This window comes from Limanda limanda, chromosome 4, assembly GCF_963576545.1.
Source record: "Limanda limanda chromosome 4, fLimLim1.1, whole genome shotgun sequence".
In the NCBI taxonomy this organism is placed as follows: domain Eukaryota; kingdom Metazoa; phylum Chordata; class Actinopteri; order Pleuronectiformes; family Pleuronectidae; genus Limanda; species Limanda limanda.
The window spans coordinates 26,343,259-26,363,895 of NC_083639.1; the positions used below are offsets into that span (position 1 = coordinate 26,343,259).

The 20,637-nt window shown below is 41.3% G+C and overlaps 2 protein-coding genes across 2 annotated transcripts; both read right to left on the reverse strand.

Annotated features, from left to right (window-relative positions):
- Positions 1 to 122: 122 nt before the first annotated feature.
- cept1b (choline/ethanolamine phosphotransferase 1b) lies at positions 123 to 9,926 on the reverse strand. The gene is made up of 10 exons (XM_061069455.1): positions 9,739 to 9,926; positions 6,984 to 7,281; positions 5,805 to 5,979; positions 5,232 to 5,379; positions 5,006 to 5,147; positions 3,558 to 3,642; positions 3,118 to 3,249; positions 2,716 to 2,874; positions 1,982 to 2,107; positions 123 to 1,808 (listed from the first exon to the last, which is right to left on the reverse strand). Exons 2-10 carry the CDS (start codon positions 7,172 to 7,174, stop codon positions 1,686 to 1,688), a joined length of 1,281 nt encoding a protein of 426 aa, XP_060925438.1. The 5' UTR covers positions 7,175 to 7,281; positions 9,739 to 9,926; the 3' UTR covers positions 123 to 1,685.
- A 4,262-nt stretch (positions 9,927 to 14,188) lies between these two features.
- On the reverse strand, positions 14,189 to 15,166 carry pth4 (parathyroid hormone 4). The gene is made up of 2 exons (XM_061069066.1): positions 15,081 to 15,166; positions 14,189 to 14,462 (listed from the first exon to the last, which is right to left on the reverse strand). Exons 1-2 carry the CDS (start codon positions 15,164 to 15,166, stop codon positions 14,189 to 14,191), a joined length of 360 nt encoding a protein of 119 aa, XP_060925049.1.
- Between the last annotated feature and the right edge of the window lie 5,471 nt (positions 15,167 to 20,637).

The window sequence follows — 20,637 nt, forward strand, 5'->3', positions numbered from 1 at the left end:
TGCGGTTGGGCGTGTGCGTGTTTTGTGGCCAGTGTTCATTGGCTGATGTTCAAGGTCCCCTTTGTGGACACAGGTCGTCACTGCAGGTTCAGTTCAGGAGCAGCAGTAAACACCTCCACACGTCAAATTAACAGGTTTTTATTAACAGGAACAAAGTTTGATCCGATTCTCCTCAGTCACCAACTTAAAAACTGTGATGTCATTTCACCTCATCTCCTGCTCATTCAGTGTTCAGCCTCAGCAGATGTGGTTTGTGGGGGAAACTTTGTGTCAATCATACAAAAACAAAAATATAAAGTGGTTCTGTAAAGTAGAATAATCAGTCACCAACACGGCAAGGAGTGAAAAACTCACATTATTAACTCATTGCAGCAAAGTGGTCGTTTAAAGATATCTTGTATTTTATCATCATCAGCAAATCCGATGAAAAAACAAAAACTGAAAACCTCTTGTTCCTGAAGCTATATAAAAGTTACACTTCACATTCACAAGGCTTTTCTAAACTTGTGTCTTCAGTGGGAACCTGTGACCTTGGAGCCGAGTGCCACAGACAGTGGGAAGTCAGACTCAGTTGGAAGTCTTTCATGGGATTTGTTGAGAAGATTGAACAATAAAAACATAAAAACACCAGGTTGAGCTGAGGGAGTGACAGAGAGCAGAGGAGCAGTGGAGTGATCGCTGACACAGCAGCAGCAGCAGAGTGAAAACAAAAGTGAAGGAAACACTGATTCAAAGCAGTAACTTTAACATGTATTGATCTTATGACTGAAAAAGGTGAGAACATCTGAACATAAACGTTAACTTGTGACCTCAGTGGTTCACTTGCATTTGCAAAACTCAGACTGTGAGCAACTAAAGACATTCTTACACGTGTGCACAGTGAATCTTCAAATATTTACAACAACAAGAGTAACAGAGAGGAAGACTTAAAACAAATGAGTCACTTCAAAAGTAAGCATTTAAGAATATATGACCTATAATAATAAATAAACACAAAACCCCTCCCTGGTCTGAGTTAAATCCAACGTGTTGAGCTCTGATATGTTAAAGAAAAATAAAATGAAGTTTCCTCCAAAAACCACGTTGTGCTGGTGTGAAACAGTCGTGAAGCTTCCTGTGATGTGCAGGAGATGAAGTTACTTTAAAATCATATACATGAGAGCAAGTTTTATAAATTTATCCAAAGCAGGATTTTTTTAAATTAAAAGAGAAGCACAGACACCGTAACAGTTTGGTATTTACAATAGCAAAAAGGTAAAGTTATGCAAATATTACAAAAAATTATAATCAAAAGCAGAGAGTCTGATTCGTTTCCTATACATTTTTCTTGTACGTGAACAGTTACAACACACACGAGTTTCTCTCCTCGGACACGATGAGTAGCACCTGTACTCTCCTGAAGTATTTGCCCTGTGAAACCATGAGTTTGTCAGAAGGAGATTTATCGTTACTGGGGCAGAAGAACATACAAATTCACTTCTGCACTGGTGGAAAGAGAAAAAGAAACCATGACAGTAATACTCCAGTATCTTAATATATATTATTTGTCCACACATTCAGTTGGCAGAAGCACTTACTGTACACAACAAATCGTCCCCTGCATCTCTACGTGGACAACAGAGGGAAGGAAAGACGAGTCGACTAACGGGGGGGAGGGACAGAGTCAGTTAATGGCCGGCGTGTCCTCAGTGAGGAGCTGAGCTGAGCACTGAGCAAGGCTTGATTTTGAAAACGAAAATGTGAAGATGGCAGGCAATCTGGTTGCAAACACTGACACAGTAACGCACCAAGTCGAAGAAGGAAATGAACTGTAGGAGAGAGAGAGAGAGAGAGAGAGAGAGAGAGAGAAATCAAACAGTGGAGAATCAGAAGCTCTGCACAACAACTGGTTGAACACAAACTTAACGGACTGGAATTTACCTTTATTAAATGAACGTAACCATGACTGACAACTCTGATGTAAAGCTTCATGTGTACTCACCAAAGCAATCCACAACACCAGGTACTCGTCAATAAAACTATTGAAATACTGATCCAGGAACAGCAGGCCCGGCCCCAGGAAGGCTAGGTCGTAAAGGTGCATCTCACTTTTTGTCATATGTGCAACCTGTGGACACACAAACGCCAGTCAGCTGCAAACACAACTCTGCTCACTTCAAATAAGAACTTCAAGATGTTGGAAGGGACATCAAGCTCCAGTTTAGCACAAACATCTTCTGTCACACTTTCATATTACTTTACAATATAAACAATGATGTTTTCAGTGGAATAACGGTAGATTTGGCTTTAAAATTATCTTTGATATTTATGTTATTCAACATGTTGTGTTTATAGTCTTTTGTGTATTTTCACATTGTCTTTAACATGCCAGTGTTATCAGTGCTTTTGTAAATATTTTCTCTGGAGAGGAAACGTCGGGTGGAGTCCCAGCTACAAACTGAAAGTAAATATATACGAGATCAAGGATGACTCATTTCAGACGTTTCACTTTCTCTATCAACTGTAAACCGTCTCATATTTTCTATGAATGTCCAAGTGACTAAACCAGTCAAACAAGTCTAAATTGTTTAATTAAGTCAGAATTTTTTTTTGTTTAGCTTAATTTAAAATACCTCATTAAAATTGTCATTTTAACTGAATGTTGTCGTCACTATTTGAACATCACACCCTCTTGTTTGAACTCGCTCTCATAAAAAAAAAGGTTGTTCGACTTACAACTAATTTATTGGTGATTTTGGCCGAGACAAAACCAAACGCCAGGATATAAAGACACGGATGCTTCTCGAAGAGCTGGACAGCCGACTTCTTGTATATCATCACCGCCAAAATTATAACGGAACCAATGTGTAGGACTGGAGAGAGGACGCTGGTTCCCTGAGGACAGACAAGGCACAAAGACAGAGACAGACAGAGACAGTCAGAGGAGCTGCTCTGACGTCATCCGCAGAACAAACTGACACTGATGCAACAACAATCTGCTTAATCTGATCAGAAACTGTGTCCAAATGTTTTATAAACAATAAACATGATGTATTTTTTATCCTGTCACCGTGATTTACACAAACAATCCCTCACTACATGTTAACAGGAAAGGAAATCGGAGGTTTCCAGACTTACTGCTATTGTGGATCCGTTTTTGCCGACACCTCCTGTGAAAATAACTCTGAAGTAATTGGTGCAGGAGAAGATGGCTCCTAAAAAAGTGCAGATGGCGGGAATCATTTTCATCTGGATATTTAGGACTGGAATCTGGGAAACAGGACATTAAAACACAGAAATTAGGAAATGATCAAACAGTTATACATATAGCGTAAACGTTCCTGCTAAAGGATTTAATCTGAGTACATTGTGGTTCACATCCACACTGAAAGCATCATGAGTACGTCAGAGACATTCAGAGACATCCTTTGTATTTCTGGTAACAATTAAAGTAAAACATTTAAATATAATATTGTCGCTGTATCACAATTACATCAGAATTACCAACATATAAATGATTCCATTAATGCAGCAGGATTCTCCTTAATCTGTAGGAATTAAAAAACCATCACAATTACCAGTGACTGCCACAGAGCAGATCCTCCCACGGCGGCGAGCAAATACATGATGATTATGAAGAGTTGCACCTCGGTCACATCAATGCTGAGGAGAGAGCAGAACATTAATAAAATGTTGCTGATGGGACGCTGCTTCGTTCTTCTGCACAAAGCAGGTTGAGCTTGGTGGTTGAAGAGGTTACATCAGTAATATCTCACTGGCTCTTTTTTAAGAAAACCAAAACCTAACAGCACAAATGGAATGGTGGAGTATCGGCCAAGTGTTTAAATTGCAACAAGTAATATTCTACAGTAGGGATGGGCATAATTAATCGACGATCGATTAATTGATCATTAAGAATTTCGTCGATGACATTATTTTGTCATCGACGAAATTCTGTTGCGTTCACTGCCAACACTGCGAAGCTATACGTCTCCATGAGCGCATGAGGAGTCCACTGCTCTTCTTCAAGTAGGAGGTCGGGATATCCAAGTTGCCTGAACGCAGCACAGTGAGGATGTTAGCAGCTGTAGGAAGCAGCCCGGAGTTACACTCTACAAGCCCCGCTGAAAGACCCGCAGCTAGCCGCTGAGAGCTAGATGGATTTGACGGTTCTCGACCTCTCAGTCCGGTTGTTGCTACGTTCTCAATCCCGGAATTAACTGCCACAAGAGTTTTCTATTTTCACTGCATTTTAACAGTCTATAAATAGTGAATTTTAATATAAAAATATTAATGATTAATCGAAAATTTGTCATTAACTCTCCCGACGATCGATTAAGACAATTTAATCGAATGCCCATCCCTATTCTACAGTCTGTCACAGTTTTCCTAGCGACTAAGGTGGTAACTTCAAAAGACTTGTTTTGTTCCACCAACACGTATAAATAAATAAAAACACTTTGCAATGACGTGGAAAAACAAAAAAGCAACAAATCCTGCTGTCATGATAGGGGGCGTACTAACTATGTGATAAATCTTATGTCAAATTTTACATTTTACAATCATCCAGTAAGTCGCTCATTGTTTTATAAATTAAATATATATGCCTATTAGTTCTAACCTAAATAAGAGGTTTACCAGCATGTTCCACAGGCTGTGAGCATCTGTAATCCTGTTAGACAGATCTGCACCTCTGTTATGTCAAATCTACACACAGATACATCCACATTTACACCACACGGAACCACTACAGTCTATCAGACCTACGCTAGAGGTGATTAACGTCTTCAATGATATGGACTTCACAACCATTACAATAGTGTGTAAGTACCGTAGTTCAGTGTGTATTCAGCTAAAGCTTTTAGTTTATCTTCACTCTGTTTATGTCAAGGTCACAGTGACCTCAGGTTTCTTGTAAACGTGATGCATCAGGAACACTATAGGGAACTTCATGACTTCTGGCATAAAACACTTGGACTCAAGGATGACCTGTTTACTTTTCAACAAACAAATCAAAGAGACTCACATGCCGAACCGCAGCGTTCCGGACACGTAGGTTTGCCAGTGTGCACAGTAGAACATGAACATCCCAGCGAAGCAGCAGAAGAACATCCAGTCCGGGTTGGTGCCCATTTGCACGGCTATACTGGTTCCCAGCACCACAAACACTGTGGGGATGACAACAAGAGAGTTTTAGCAGAGCTCCAGGTTTACTGAGACACAACAGAGTTCAACAGGAGAAGCCAACTGACCAGTGGAGAGGGAGTCGCAGCCGTGGTCAAACAGCTCACCCAGCGGAGAGCTGCTATTGGTGCGTCTGGCCTGTTTCCCGTCTATGGCGTCTAATGACTGGTAGATGAACAGACCCACGGCACACAGCAGGTAGGCCCACAGCGGAGCCTGAAACAACACAAACACACATTCACATGGAGCTGGGGTCACTCTGCCTCACACCCACAGACATCTGACTCAAATGATCAGCTTCACTTCAGTGTTTAACGTCTATATTGAAACTCAACACTCGAACACATGAGGTTTAGGTTCTGTCGAGACACAAGATGCATTCATGAGGCAACAATATTTTCATTCATGGTTGAATTTAACATCCTTCCAGCAGCTTGACATGATCTTTTCTGGTGAGATTTCGTTGTGAAACATCCAGAGGAGGTTGAGATTTATCTGAGTAGTTTAAATACAAATAGAAATCCACCAACAGGGATAAACTGATAGAAAACGGAACTTGCATTTAATTCTAGCTTGTTATATATATATGTTATATATATATTTCAAAGTGAAGACTGTGCAGTGTAGGGTTGTTCCCTCACCTGCTCAGTGGCCGTTGGGCAGTAGTAGACGAGCACAAGGGTGGTGAAGACATTGGTGGCGAGGCCGATGATGGTGATTAGGTTTGGGGCGATCCAGGACGGGACTCGTCCCACCAGCCACTCCCAGTAACACTGCATCAGAGGCTCCAGCAGGGAGCGTCCTGCACTGCTGTACCTGGAGGGACGGACAACAGCAGGATGAAGACATGAAGACACAAACTCACCACCCAACTACTGGTGATGATGTAATACTGGCATCGCGTCTGTCAAAACTAGGGTTGCAAAGGGGCGGAAAGTTTGCGGTAAATTTCCGGAAACTTTCCACGGGAATATAAAGCTCTGGAATTTTGAAAAAAAAAAAAAAAAATGCAAATTAAACGCTGAGCAATAAAAACATCCTTCAAAACTCTATTTTAAAGATGTATGGAACGTTGAGTTTCAACCCTCCACTGTGCATTCTTCCATCACATGCACAGATAACTCCCAGCATCCATCACTCTACAGCAGGGCTATTGAGGCCTGCTGTAGAGTGCAGGACTAGTCAGGTAAGTTTCTATGATATTACTGGGAAAAGATATTAGCATGCTGATTGAGGATTGTTCATCTGTTCATCTAGCCTATTTCCATACATTTATCCATCAATTGTAAAATATTTTCACAGACAATTCCAATTGTTTGGCTAACTATTTATATCTCTGGCATTGCATTAGTGGTTTTTTACAAACTTTTTTCTCATCTTATTCTACAGAACAATGCCACGTGCACTATCTCATGTGTGGAGACATTTCACCCCATCCAATGTAGAAGGAAAGGCTGTGTACATTTGCAAATACTGTGTAAAGACCTATGTTAAGAATGCCACAACGATGCAGAAGCATATAGTCAAGTGCCCAAAGTTTCCTCAGGGCTCAAATCAGCCTATGACACAACAAAATGTTTATATTTATGTCTGTATATGACAAGGTAAATACAGTTAGTATAAATTACCCACAACATTTCCAGTTTATTCCCGTTAATTCCCATGGAAAGTTTCCAACTTTGAATATTCCCGGAATTTTGCAACCCTAGTCAAAACACACCAAACATACAGGAGAGCCATGTTACAAACATTGGCCTGGTCCGTCTATCATTAGTTCCAAACGTATCACTAAACTAAACAACAGGACTACACCGTTCTACCTGTGCTCCTCCAGTCTCTTGAGCTGGTGTCGGGACAGGGGGGGCGCGGGCAGCTCGATCAGCCTGCGCAGCACTCCAGGGGCAAGCCAGCAGGCCGCCTCCATGCCAACGCCCGGCCCAGGGTCCTTGTCCCGGCCAAGGCTTCGGCGAGAACGCAGGCCCCCCCCTTGCTGCTGCCCCGTGGTGCTCATGGAGCCCTGCTGCCTGCTGGTCTGGTCCCTGAAGGCTCCGGCTCTGCCACTGTCCTGACGGAGGGGGTTAGAGATCCACAGTGGGGCTGGATGGGGCTGGATGATACCTAGGAACAAAAACAACACAATCACAACACTACACGGTACATGTTTCACACATCCATGTAGCACCTGCACCCAACACAAGGGATTCTGCTGGAAGAGAACTTCAGGATTTTGTTCAGGTCGAGCAGAGTCTCTCAAGTCTAAACCTTACACTGACAGTAAGTTATAAGATATATAATAGAAATACATTTAAATATGCGATTTTATCTTAACAAACAAGGGCGAGAGGTCAAATCAATGACGTCACAAACACTAGGACGTCCCTCAGTAGAGAACGTGCCACTGTCAATCAACCGTCCCGTTAAATCCAATCAAGTTGAACCAAATTCGTACCAACTCACAAATAAATCCGTAGCCTCAATATCCCAGAGTTTTCTTCCACCAAGATCTGGGAATTATTCTGTGAGATATTAAGGAAAATGTTGAGAAACTCTCCATCGGACAATGATAAAGAAAGAAAAGTAAAATGGTGGATTTCCCCCCTGATCTGGATCCGCACTAAGACTGAAAACTAACTGACAGCAATAAAACTACAACAAATACAACTGACACCAAACGGAGCAGGCGATGGAAACACTCAGGACTTTTGTTATTAAATGTTTCTATTATTATTATTTATGAAGTACCAACTAGGGGTGTCACGATACCAAAAATTCAGTAGTCGGTGCCAATACCAGTAAAATAACACGATTCTCGATGCCAATTTCGATACCACGGTAAAAAAAAAGTGCATTATTTGGATGTTGTTAATGTCATATACGGTAATTCAATGTGCTTGCGCTGCGCATATACTGAGGGTTATACGGTAGTTGCGGTCGCATGTGAGTGACGCTTTGTTGTGAGACACGTTATGCATTAAATGATACATCTGCCTCACGCCGGGTTTACACCGGACGCTGAAGCGACGCCAAAGCGACTCGTCAGCGCAGCACCAAGCCTTAGATAACAGCTGGCTCCCATCCACTCCCATGCGCCGCTTCAGCTTCCGGTGTAAACAACCATGTGCCGGCGCGCTAAGGATTAGCGCGGAGCGGCGGCGTTGCTTCCGTGTCCGGTGTAAACCCGGCGTCAAACGCAAAATACTTCCATACACGACTCTTTGTGCCTTTTTAATAAACAAGTCGAGGTGGGGCGAACACTGCAGCCGCAGTTGCCGTCTTGGTTTTCAGAATGTAAACGTCGACTGGTGCAGCACCGATGCTAATGCTAAGTTGCTAACAGCTGCTGGCATCGAAGCTGACGGTGCCTACGGTACTTCAAAAACTTGGGCATCGGCATCGTTTTGTTATGTTAGTATCGAAAGGTATCGTAGGTATCGGTTCTCGTGACATCCCTAGTACCAACTCATAAATAAATCCGTAGCCTCAATATCCCGGAGTTTTCTTCCACCAAGATCTGTGAATTATGATAAAGAAAGAAAAGTAAAATGGTGGATTTCCCTCCTGATCTGGATCCGCACTAAGATTTAGTTTCCCCGACCCACAGCAGGACCACGCTACAGTAGCCCGGAGCGGACAAACTAAACACACTTTGTGTTTCATTTTTACGACAACTGAAGCTACCACAGGTTCTCTGTCGTGTCTTTAAGGGGAGGGTGGGGTGGGTTCAGCTGCAACACGACACTTCACCACTAGATGTCACTAAACTCCACACACTGAACCTTTAAGAAGGTCGGTTGTAGAAACTGAAATTAACTGACAGCAATAAAACTACAACAAATACAACTGACACCAAACGGAGCAGGCGATGGAAACACTCAGGACTTTTGTTGATTAAATGTTTCTATTATTATTATTATTATTATTTATGACGTAAGTCCTGTGTTTGGATTCAAAGCTTCTTCTCAGTTTGGATCACAGCTCAGTTTCTCTCGGGCTCTGATGGTCACACGTGTTGTTGTCACATGTGTTGTTGTGTGTGTGTGTGTGTGTGTGTGTGTGTGTGTGTGTGTGTGTGTGTGTTGCTACTGAACATGAGAGTAACACACATGTCTGACGTGTTACAGCTCAGTTTCTCTCGGGCTCTGATGGTCACACGTGTTGTTGTCACATGTGTTGTTGTGTGTGTGTGTGTGTGTGTTGCTACTGAACATGAGAGTAACACACATGTCTGACGTGTGTCACAGCTTCCTCTGCAGACAAGGGTCAGCTACTGACCGGTAAGACAATCAGACACACTCAGACACACGATGCCCTGGGAACGAACCATCACGAAACACTGTCAGTGTCAACCGGGTTAGGGTTAGCTAGCTAGCTTAGCTGCTGTTAGCGTTCTCCCCAGGACCACCGACACCACCGACACGACCGACGTCGACCACCGGCAGCGTTGGGTCGGTTCCTCGCGTCCTCACACCGACGTCAACCGACACGTCCCGGTTGAGTTTACCCCGACCCGACGCCTCCCTGCCCGTTAGCCGGAAGTAGCCGACATGCTAACCGACGGGTGTAGCATCGACTGACCTGACCGCCGAGAGGACGAGAGCCGCGGGCAGTCGGTCGCTGCGTGGCCGGCAGACAGCGCCTCCCTGCCGGTGCTCGGTGTCTGGTTTCTCCGGTGTGAATTCAGACAGATACCGAAGGCTGGTCCGCGGCGGCAGGAGGATCCACGACCGGCGTCACGGTGGCTGACACACGGGGAGCTAGCTCGCGTTAGCCGCTCCGGAAGTATCGCGATGCTGGCGGTAGTCTTTGCCCCGAGTGCGGTGTTTCAGGCAGGCAGACCGAGCAGAGGGCAAACAGGCTCAGGCCGGGTTGAGACCGGTTAAAAAGTATATATAAGGTAGAAAGTAGGATTGCAAAGGGGCGGAAAGTTTCCGGGGAAGTTTAGCTCGGGAATTTTGGGAATTCTGAAAAAACGAACATACGCAAATTAAAGGCTGAGCAATAAAAACATCATTCAAAACACTATTTTAAAGATGTATGAAACGTTGACTTTCAACCCTCCACTGTGCATTCTTCCATCACATGCACAGATAACTCCCAGCATCCTTCACTCTACAGCAGGGCTATTGAGGCCTGCTGTAGAGTGCAGGACTAGTCAGGTAAGTTTCCATGATATTACTGGGAAAATATATTAGCATGCTGATTGAGGACTGTTCATCTGTTCATCTAGCCTATTTCCATTATAATTTATCCATCAATTGTAAAACATGTTTACAGACGATTCCAATTGTTTGGCTAACTATATCTCTGGCATTGCATTAGTGTTTTTTTACAAACTTTTTTATCATCTTATTCTACAGAACAATGCCACGTGCACTCTCTCATGTGTGGAGACATTTCACCTCATCCAATGTAGAAGGAAAGGCTGTGTACATTTGCAAATACTGTGCAAAGACCTATGTTAAGAATGACACAACGATGCAGAAGCATATAGTCAAGTGCCCAAAGTTTCCTCAGGGCTCAAATCAGCCTATGACACAACAAAATGTTTATATTTATGTCTGTATATGACAAGGTAAATACAGTTAGTATAAATTACCCACAACATTTCCAGTTTATTCCCGTTAATTCCCGTATATTCCCGTTTATACTGTTAATTCCCATATATTCCCATTAATTCCTGTTAATTCCCATGGAAAGTTTCCAACTTTGAATATTACCGGGATTTTGCAACCCTAGTAGAAAATAAATTTAAAAGCAAAAAATAAAGTCAAAAATAGAATTAACGCGTTCCAACTTCTGAAATGGGACGATTTGCTCGTTTCCTGATATCTGAGTTTTTCTTTTTTGGTGCTAACACAAGATATTTAATGTATTAATGTGAACGTGAGGGAAACATCCATCTCTACTCTACTCTTCTCATCTCATTATTATATACCAACCAACTGTTCATCCCTTTACTGGCTATACTAGCCCCATGCACGGACTTTACCACTACATATTCTTATATATTTATATATGTATATATTTTTGTTGTTTTATATTTTATTGTACTTTCCACTCCAGCAGCACAACAACACTTCCCTACTGGACACTGACACTATCACATCATTGCATCCCATTCTTGTATCTGTATATATAACTGTATAAGCTACTGGATGATCTGAATTTCCCTCGGGATTAATAGAGTATCTATCTATCTATCTATCTATCTATCTATCTATCTATCTATCTATCTATCTATCTATCTATCCATCCATCCATCCATCCATCCATCCATCCATCCATCCATCCATCCATCCATCTATCCATCTATCCATCTATCCATCTATCCATCTATCTATCTATCTATCTATCTATCTATCTATCTATCTATCTATCTATCTATCTATCTATCTATCTATCTATCTATCTATCTATCTATCTATTTATCTATCTATAATGTATATTCAATTCAGTTTATTTGGGGATTGAGCTCCTATTGTATTTCAAAGGCTTTGTATTTCCCTTTTAGGCTTTTTCAGGGCCGAGACAGGCTCAAATTCTTACCAAAGTTTGTAGGAAATTCAAAAAGTTATTGTATTCTGGAGTTATTTAAAATGGGCGTGGCAAAATGGCTCAACAGCGCCATCTAAGGGAAAGCCCCTCGGTTAGCTTTCACCGATCTTCACAAAAATCGTAGCCCAGGTGTATCATGACTAGACAAAAAAGTCTAGAGGTGCAATGGGAAAAACGCAACAGGAAGCCCGCCATTTTGGATTGAATGTCCTTTTTGGCAGATTTCTACATTTTCTCTTTGACGTACTTGTCCCAGGGTTTTCATCAGATCAACTTCATATGGACACGAGTGTGTTCACAACAAGATGGAGATATAAACTACCTAAAATCTCGAGTTTTCATCACACGGTGTGATCGTGGTGTGGTGTCAATGTTTGATTACACGCCATCAAAACACAATGTTCTGTATCTCGGACATGCACGGTGCAATCGAGTCCAAACTAGACATGTAAGACAAGAGTCCCGGCCTGATGACATCTAAACAGATATTATGAATTAAAATCACAGCGCCCCCTGGTGGCAACAGGAAATGTCTTGTTTTTGGAACATCTTACACTGGAAAGTATTCCTCCTGATCACTGACTGCAAGCATGGCAAACTGTGTCTCAAGACATTGATAATGGCATAAGATTACTGGGACTTTTCGTCAAATACCATATTAGTGGCGTATTCATATTTCAGTCTCCCTCAAAATACATTTGTGTAAAAACAGCACCCCGCTGAAGATATTTATATGGTTTTAAGGAATGGGCGTGACAAAATAACTGACTAGCGCCCCCTAAAGTGCACCCTCCGAACTAAGATTTGCCGACGTGTACAAAAATCGATAGGGACATTTGTCTTTTCATGACAAACAAATAAGACTGATGAACTTGTCCTTTAGCTTTCATTAGATCAACTTCAACTTCTGTGAATGTCATCTTAACAAGATGGAGATATAAACTACCTTGGTATAAATTATTTCATCACATGATGTGACCGTGGCGTGGCGTGACATTTTGATGATTCGCCAAAAAAGAGGGATTTATTGTTGTGCATTGTTCTTTCAATCTCAAACCTCATTCACACATTCATAGTCCCGCCCTGATCAGATCCATGTGTCAATATTGACTCATCATTATAGCGCCACCTGCTGGCTACAGGAAGGGACATGTTTTAAACTGTGATGAACTGCTCTTGGCTGCTAAAGAACACTTCAGAGGATTCATTAAGCAAATAATTATTTGTTGTCAGTTTGCTTCAATGTCACAGAGTCAGTGGTGTTAGATTCCTTTGATGTACTAGATGCAAAGGTGAAAGATTTATAAAATCTGAAGAGAGAAAAGAGTGTTTTTGACCTGAACTGATTTATTAGTCTAGTGTAGTGATAAGGATTGCACCACCTACTGCCATCGGCACAGTGGGGAGTAGGTAAGGAGTGAATTTACATTTTTGTGTTAACTATACCTTTAAGTTTGAGAACTTAAAATTAGAAACCTCATTACAAAAGATCCCACGGTGATCAGGGGCCTGTTTAAATACATATTCTGACATTTTATGACCTCAAAAATCAAGTATTTATTAAAGACAATAAAGTTCAGCGTTATGGCAATGGAATTAACGATTGATGCAGATTTAATCCTGCGGTGAAGTATTGTTCACGAGTGTTTTGCGTCACGTTAGCAGACGCTCGGTTAGTGAACAAACAAGATGCAGAATTCAAGCAGAGATTTGATGCACAAACACAGACCAGAACCGTGCAGCCACAGAGTTTAATAGAAATGTTCATGAGATAAAATGACAGCCACTCAAATCTTTGTCGTACAGCCACACGTCTCTTCACGGAGAATCGAGCATCAGTTTCATTCAGATGGCACCGTGTACAGTGTGTGTTCAATTCTAAGAAGAGGAGAGAACAGTAGTGGTTCAGGGCTCTTTATAATTTATCTCTTTTTTAGTTTTCTGGAAACAAAGGAAACAGCTGTAGCAAGTATTTCAGTTTCAGTTATCATCTGAAAGTGTGACGACAAACAGCAGCAGTGTGTTTGTTGAATTTTTTGCACGTCAAAGTTTGCTGCTGCTGCAGGAGGTTGATCTGCAAACAGGAAAAACATGTTTGTCTTTGTCTTTGGTTGAGAATAATTAAGAGGTAAAGCAAACGGACTTAAGTCGGCGTAAGTTCACACATTCTTAAACGTGTGGACTTTAAATGTTGTTCCTGTCGTGTTTGCATCTGAGGACGTCGGTGTAAATATGACGAGACTGAACATTGAGACATTTGTGTCTCTGCCGCTCAACAGACGACTTTCATTCAGCTTTAACTCAAACACTCTCTCAACTGAAACTTAAAATTCTTGCAACATGTGGATGCATCTGCAGCCAAATGTGTGTTTTGGCACTAAAGACAAATGTGTTGTTGTGCTTTATGTGTTTCATTGTTCAAATGATGGAGACAATAGATATTTCTCATGTGTCAGTGGACAGAGCGGCGTTAAGCCTCTGTGTCGGACAGCTGAGTCAGGTAGGGGTTGTTAAAGAAGTCCCTCAGGAGGCTCTGCACCCGGGCGGGTTGGGGGTCCGGAGCATCAGGGACCAACTCCGGGTTCAGGTCCAGGTTCAGGACCTTCGCTGGGCTGAGGGCGGCGGAGCGGGTCTGGGCGGTGTGGAGCCCCTCCATGGCGCTCGACAGCCAGATGAGCCTCTTCAGACTCTGGATGTTTCGACCACGGTCGTGCATCAGCTGGTGTTCGCTCACAGCTCGGCGGCTGCAAGGAGACGGAGGAGAGATCAATCAGTCAGGATCAGGATCAGGATCCGTTCATAACTCAATCAACATCCAATGATCAATATGTGAAACACGACGGAGAAAGAAAAATACAAGAATACGATTAAAACACTGAATTTATCACACTGAAATATTTCAATTTGAAAACTGTCAATGTGAAAAAATCACCAGACAAATATCAAAGATCCACGTTCGTGCAGGATGATATTTCCTGAGATAACATCGACATTTTTTATATGACAAATGTTTGACAACAAATCCTTCGATTTCCCTCCTGTGCAAATCTGGACACTTCAACCCTACTGCCAAATTTCAGGAAAGGAAACTTTTTTATTTGTTTGTGATTCTGAATATTTTCAAAAAATTATTTCCAGTTGAGTTCTTCATCTTATGAACATCAAATATTTTGCTGCTTTGATTTTTCTTTTTAAATTCTCCCTTTTTCAGGGCTCGTGACTCAAAACTGTGAATATTGAGCTAAATTTGTGTCAAATCATTCACGGCTTCTTTTATATTCTATGTTTATTCTCCAGTCTAATCTCTCTAATAATCTGTCTATGATTCATCTGCACTTTGACCCTGTGGAGCTGTGGTTTACCTCTCGCTCTGCTCACACTGTGCCGCTGCAAAGACGACGAGCAGCGTGACCACGAGCCACTGCACGGATCTGTGGGACATCGGCATCTTCTGCAGCAGAACAGCAAGAAACACACATCACGACTCGTCATTAGAGGGAGAAAGAACAAGTAGCGTCGCACAAATGTCACACAACGAGCTGACAACTGTGACCCTTCAAATGTAGAGACGTCTTATTTCAGTTCATTCATCTCGAGGCTGTGACCAGTTTGAATTCAAGGTTTTCTTTGCTTTTGTTCAGTGAAATCATATGAAAAGAGTAAAATAGATATAACTGTGAATATAAACATTGCATCAGATTCATCTTTAAGCTTTGTGCCTCAGCTCTTAGACATTTTAAATAAACTAACCAATAACAGAAGTAACTTGAAATAGAAATAAACATGTTGCATTAGTGTAAAATAAGAAAATTAAAGAAAGAAAATTTGTTGAAAAAAAGAATTCCCATATTTCACTTTTAGCTGACTCTATAAAAAAATAATTGTTTAAACAGCAACATGAACATTGTAGAAATAAACTTTAAGATGTTTGATCTTTTCTTCTTCTCCTTAACTTTTGTTAAATAAAATGATAAATTAAAAAAATAAAGAGCAAACTAAAAATGAAATTAAAACATTCAACGTTCAGCTTTTGATAAATGAGGAATATTGAAGGTACTCACGTCGTCTGTGTGTCGGTGACAACAGCTCCTCTAATGATCACGACTCACGAGTCTGAACTGACTTCAGGTTCGACCTCAGGACCTTTTATAAAGCCACCTGACACACACACATACATAAACACACACACACACACACTCACACAGAGCGGCTTATACGAGTCACAACAGATTCAAAGTGGGGCCTTTGAGTTGCTAATGAAACAGACGTCTGCGTCCTCATCTCTCTGACATGTGAGTTTTGTGTCTGTGCAGAGGAAATATCAAATGTTTCTCAGGTTATTTGTGTTTGGTACAAAAGGCCCGACAGCCCGGTGCGTCTCCGTGTGACGGCGGAGACTCTTTACATAATCAGGTGCTTTTAAAACTCAGGAAGGAAATTCAATTGAGGGATTATCATTTCTCCGTTTTCGGCTCTAATCCGCCAGCGTTTCCTCTCGGGAAGATCCGAGCGTTTTGGACAAAGAGGAGTTTAGAGAAATGGAGCTGAATGGTTTTACTGATGTTGAGGACACAGACTCAGGGATGAGTCAGTGTTTGGAGAAGTTGAAACTTTTGCTTGTAGTTAAGATGCCTGTTGCCTGGAGCTGTCCTCCAGCTTCTTGACATCACAACCAACCCCCCCCCCCTCTCGACACCAATCAACCCAAACAAACGGGAGTCTGCAGGTTGCCGCGGTGCCGCCACAGTCACCGGGAGACACGCACAGTTGTCTTGACAACACTTTCCTGGACGAGTTTCTATCAGTGAGAAATGTAGGACACGTCAGAGGCTGGTGGGCAGAGGATGAAGTGATTGTGTCCATTAAGGATAAACTGATAGTGGTGTGAAGATATCCTTCACTTGGACAGAAAAGAAAGGAAGAAGAGGAAGCTCATATGTAGATATAGAGATATACTGTATATGTAGATAGAGATATTGCACCTTGAATGCAGCTCATATGACTCTGGTCCGAGAATCAGGCCTAAAGTCTAAAGAGCCGGAGCCTTCACGCTTCTCTGCAGTGGAACCAGCTCCCAGTTTCACTCCTGGAGGCAGATGTGAATGTGGGCTGAACAAATAAGATGGAGAAAACTTTTACATGCAGCAGGAAGCACAAGGGCCAATCGGACAGTTCAGGGTCTGTGTTTATCAAACTGCAGTTGCACGTGTGGAATCCTTCACCAAGCAAATGATCATCGACACTGAAAGCGTTTTTTAGACATTAATCACAGGAAAATGTCCATAAAAATTGTGTCCTGACATTTTTCTCTCACGAGTTTCCTTCACATATGAGAGAGGCAGCAGGAGATTACTCATCAGCTTAATCAAAGGTGTCACGTTTTCCCCATTTCATTGTCTTTCATGTACTTCTTCACTAATCACATGACATCATACAACTCTCATCACGACTCATCATTAAAAGGAGAAAGAACAAGTAGCCTCATGTGATGATAAGTCATTTTCAATTCAACCAATTCTCTTGTATTATATTTTAGAATTTTGTTGACCTTCAATTTGACCTTTAGCAGATCAGCTCCTCAAGAGTTAATTGTAATAGCTGAGTGAGTTCCACACACACGCACACATGCACACACACACACCTCCGACTTCAACCTTTATAGTGAAATAGAAACCTAGTAAGGTTATAAATAACAAACTAATACAATTTAAACACAAGGAGCTATATTAAGAAACATATACAATGTAAAGAGAATATTTACAGTGTGACATCATTGCATGTGTATGAAATGATTATTGCACATATCTACTGCAGCTTTCCATACACAGCTTTGATTTATAAATCTGGTGTCTTACAGCCTGTGTCCACATGGTGACAGTGTTGCACTGAGCATCTGAGAGCAGCTGAGGAAGAGGAGGAGGAGGAGGAAGAAGAAGAGGAAGAAGAAGTGTTGTTTCATCATAGCAGGAGCTGCAGAGTCAGAGGGAGCCTGAAAACACTGCGGCTGATAAACTGTCAGAGAACCGCAGCATCACACTGAGACAAATAACACACATTTACAGTAGATGACAGATGTGTGTGGTTGTTTCCAAAAGATACGTTACAAGTCTATTTCAGACATTTGATGCAATATTTGCAACATGATTAGAGGTTTTATTGTATTTCTGAGAGAATCTGTCATCATGCGCTGGAGAGAAAAGAGGAAAAAAGCACCGGGGAGATTTAATGAAAGCTGATTCAAGATCAGACGAAAGCTTTTCATGTGTCTTCACTTTTAGTTTTTATCACTGGTGGGTAAAATCCAGATTTTTGACTCATGATGAAAGAGGTTGTAATTTTCTTTAAACATCCTCTTCTTTCTTCAAGTACGAGAGAAAAGATCATATATTTATTATAGACTTCAGATCTGACGTCTCCTTGTGACCTCCACCGAGGATTTGTTCTGTTTTCACTACCGTCTGTTTGCTTGTTTGATTGTTTGTGAGCAGAATTACACTTGCTTTAACCTTGAGGATGTTTTTTTCTACATTTTCATCAATTTCTAAGATCTTTTCATCAGATCTTTAATGAAAGATTCAACACAGTTTGGTGCAGATCTCAATGATCATTCAGATCTATCGAATTTAATGTTTCAGAATAAACTCTTTCCTGTGGCAGATGCATGAAGACGGCCCTGAGGGGATATTCTGTTCAGGTATCATATTCATATTATATTCAGTGAATGTGAACGTGTGTTTTTACCTGTGAGGAAAAAGATAGCAAATTAAATATAAAAGGGCTTTTAAGAGAAACTGCCTTGTACAAAAAACTATTTTTGATCATTGGTGGTTTCGGGATCAGGATCAGAAAGTTCATTGTAGATTTACTTTGTTTGTTCAAGCGACAGAAAGTAAATCTTGTGTTTAAAGTTGAGTGAATGAAACACTGAGACCTGAGTATATTATTATATTACTATATAATACACTGGATATTCTTTACCTGGATACTGCTCAGAGCTGAACAGAATTAATTACCACTTGTGGCTGCAGAGGGCGATGTTGCTCAAGAAAGGTTTTCTCTTGAATGACCAGCAGAGGGCGACTCCACCAAGTCAGTTTCTGTAGAATTCTATGAGAAAACTACCTCTCACTTGATTTATAAAGTCAGTAAACATTTTATTGAGGAGTTCATGGTCTCAATCTCTAGTTTCTTTATTACAGCTCAGTGTTCATTTTGAACATTTTGGTGTGACAGACAGCCAAAACCATCCAATGGCTGCAGGTCGCAGATGTAGGTGGGCGTGCAGTCAGGCTCCTCCCCTTGCCCTTTCAAATATGGTAACGTCTGGTTACGATAAACCAAGATGGCGCTGGAGAAAATGTTTGATGTCTCGGTGCATTGCCACTTGGTCAAGATACAGTTTGGATCCCACATCAATATTTGGAACAAAAAGAAAATTGAGAATAAATTAAATTGTAAATATATGAATATGAATGTATGTGTATTAAAAGAAAATCACAAATGGACACAGATATATTTCAAATCCCAATGGCTTTATTTTATGTATATAGATTTGTATATATTTATATACTATATATACTGTATATACTTTTGTAACAACTTTTACTCAGTTGCTTGATTATCATCTTTTGTTCAGCGTAAGTTCAAAGGACATGACACTAAGACCAAGGCATTCCACATGATCATATCTTACAAAAGAGTAAAGAAAACGTGTGCATGTGCACCTGTCGTGCACAAACACACACACATACATACATACATCAATGTACAGGTATCGTGGTTCTGTTTGTAGAAAGAACTGAAAAGTAAAGACGGAGACAGAGTGAGAGTGAGAGGAAGCGAGAAAGCCGATGAACCACTGGAGCTGAACTGGAGGATTGTGTTGCATAGATCGAAGCAAACAGGAGGAAGATGATGGACAGGAACCGACGGGATGAAGAAGGTGACGCACACACTGAGGAAACACACCTACACACACACACACACACACACAGGGAAGCACAGGAAGTTTTATTCTCGCTCACACACACTAAACCCAAAGTGAGCTGAGGCTGATGGGAACGTTTTACACGTGTTTTATTATAAACCAAGATTTTGACGATCGAAGCCTCGACTGCTGATGTAATTTTTAACAAATATCTTTCTGTCTACACTTCTTTCGTTTTACAAAATATCTCCTTCCAGACGAGAAACTGAGAGATGTTAGACCAGTAGGTGGCGATAAAGCCGACATCGAACAATCCGGCAAATACCAGAGAAGAGGTCTGTGGTCTGAGTGATGGCGGGTGAGGCTCCTCCCACAAAGTAACACTTCCGTGGGTGTTTGTATGAATCGCAGTTGGAGTGACTGAAGACGACGAGAAACTCAAAAGTTTGTTTTGCTAATTCTCCGCATCAGTGTGGACGTGAATGTGTGAATCAGATGCAAACTTACAACTTGAGAAGTTTCACCAAAACCACATGGTGCCACCAGAGGAAGATTATCTAACATTAAGATCCATCCTCTGGAAACCATGAACGCATGAGTCACATTCAGCCCCGATCCATCAAGTACATGCTGAGATATCTCACTGGAAATGTGAAAAATCTGAAGTTCACCAAAGACACTGAGATTCATCCTCTGGGAACCAAGAATGTTTCTGACAAATGTCGATCCATCCGATGGCTGTAGAGATATGTGATAGTGGGACGAGTGGCAGCGTTTACTGGTTTGTCTGAACTGAAACGCTCATGTTAAACCAATTAAGTTTGTTCAAATGAAAGTGAAAAAAATACACAACACAATTGTTAACTTTGACTTGAACAAACCTTATTGATTTGTATGTTAGCAAATGTTTTTATTTTACAGATCAACATTTTAGGTGAATGTACTTAATGTAAATTTGAATTAATTGTTTTTCATTGTTTGGAAAATACGAC

Bases quoted from the DNA above. Each gene is read 5' to 3' on its own strand.
- cept1b (XM_061069455.1), bottom strand. From the start codon at position 7,174: ATGAGCACCACGGGGCAGCAGCAAGGGGGGGGCCTGCGTTCTCGCCGA. The intron at 5,148-5,231 runs GTCAGTTGGCTT...TCATCCCCACAG, and splicing joins CTGCGACTCCCTCTCCACTG to TGTTTGTGGTGCTGGGAACC. The intron at 2,108-2,715 runs GTAAGTCGAACA...GTGTGTCCACAG, and splicing joins AAATCACCAATAAATTAGTT to GTTGCACATATGACAAAAAG.
- pth4 (XM_061069066.1), bottom strand. From the start codon at position 15,166: ATGCCGATGTCCCACAGATCCGTGCAGTGGCTCGTGGTCACGCTGCTC. The intron at 14,463-15,080 runs GTAAACCACAGC...GTCTCCTTGCAG, and splicing joins CAGTGTGAGCAGAGCGAGAG to CCGCCGAGCTGTGAGCGAAC.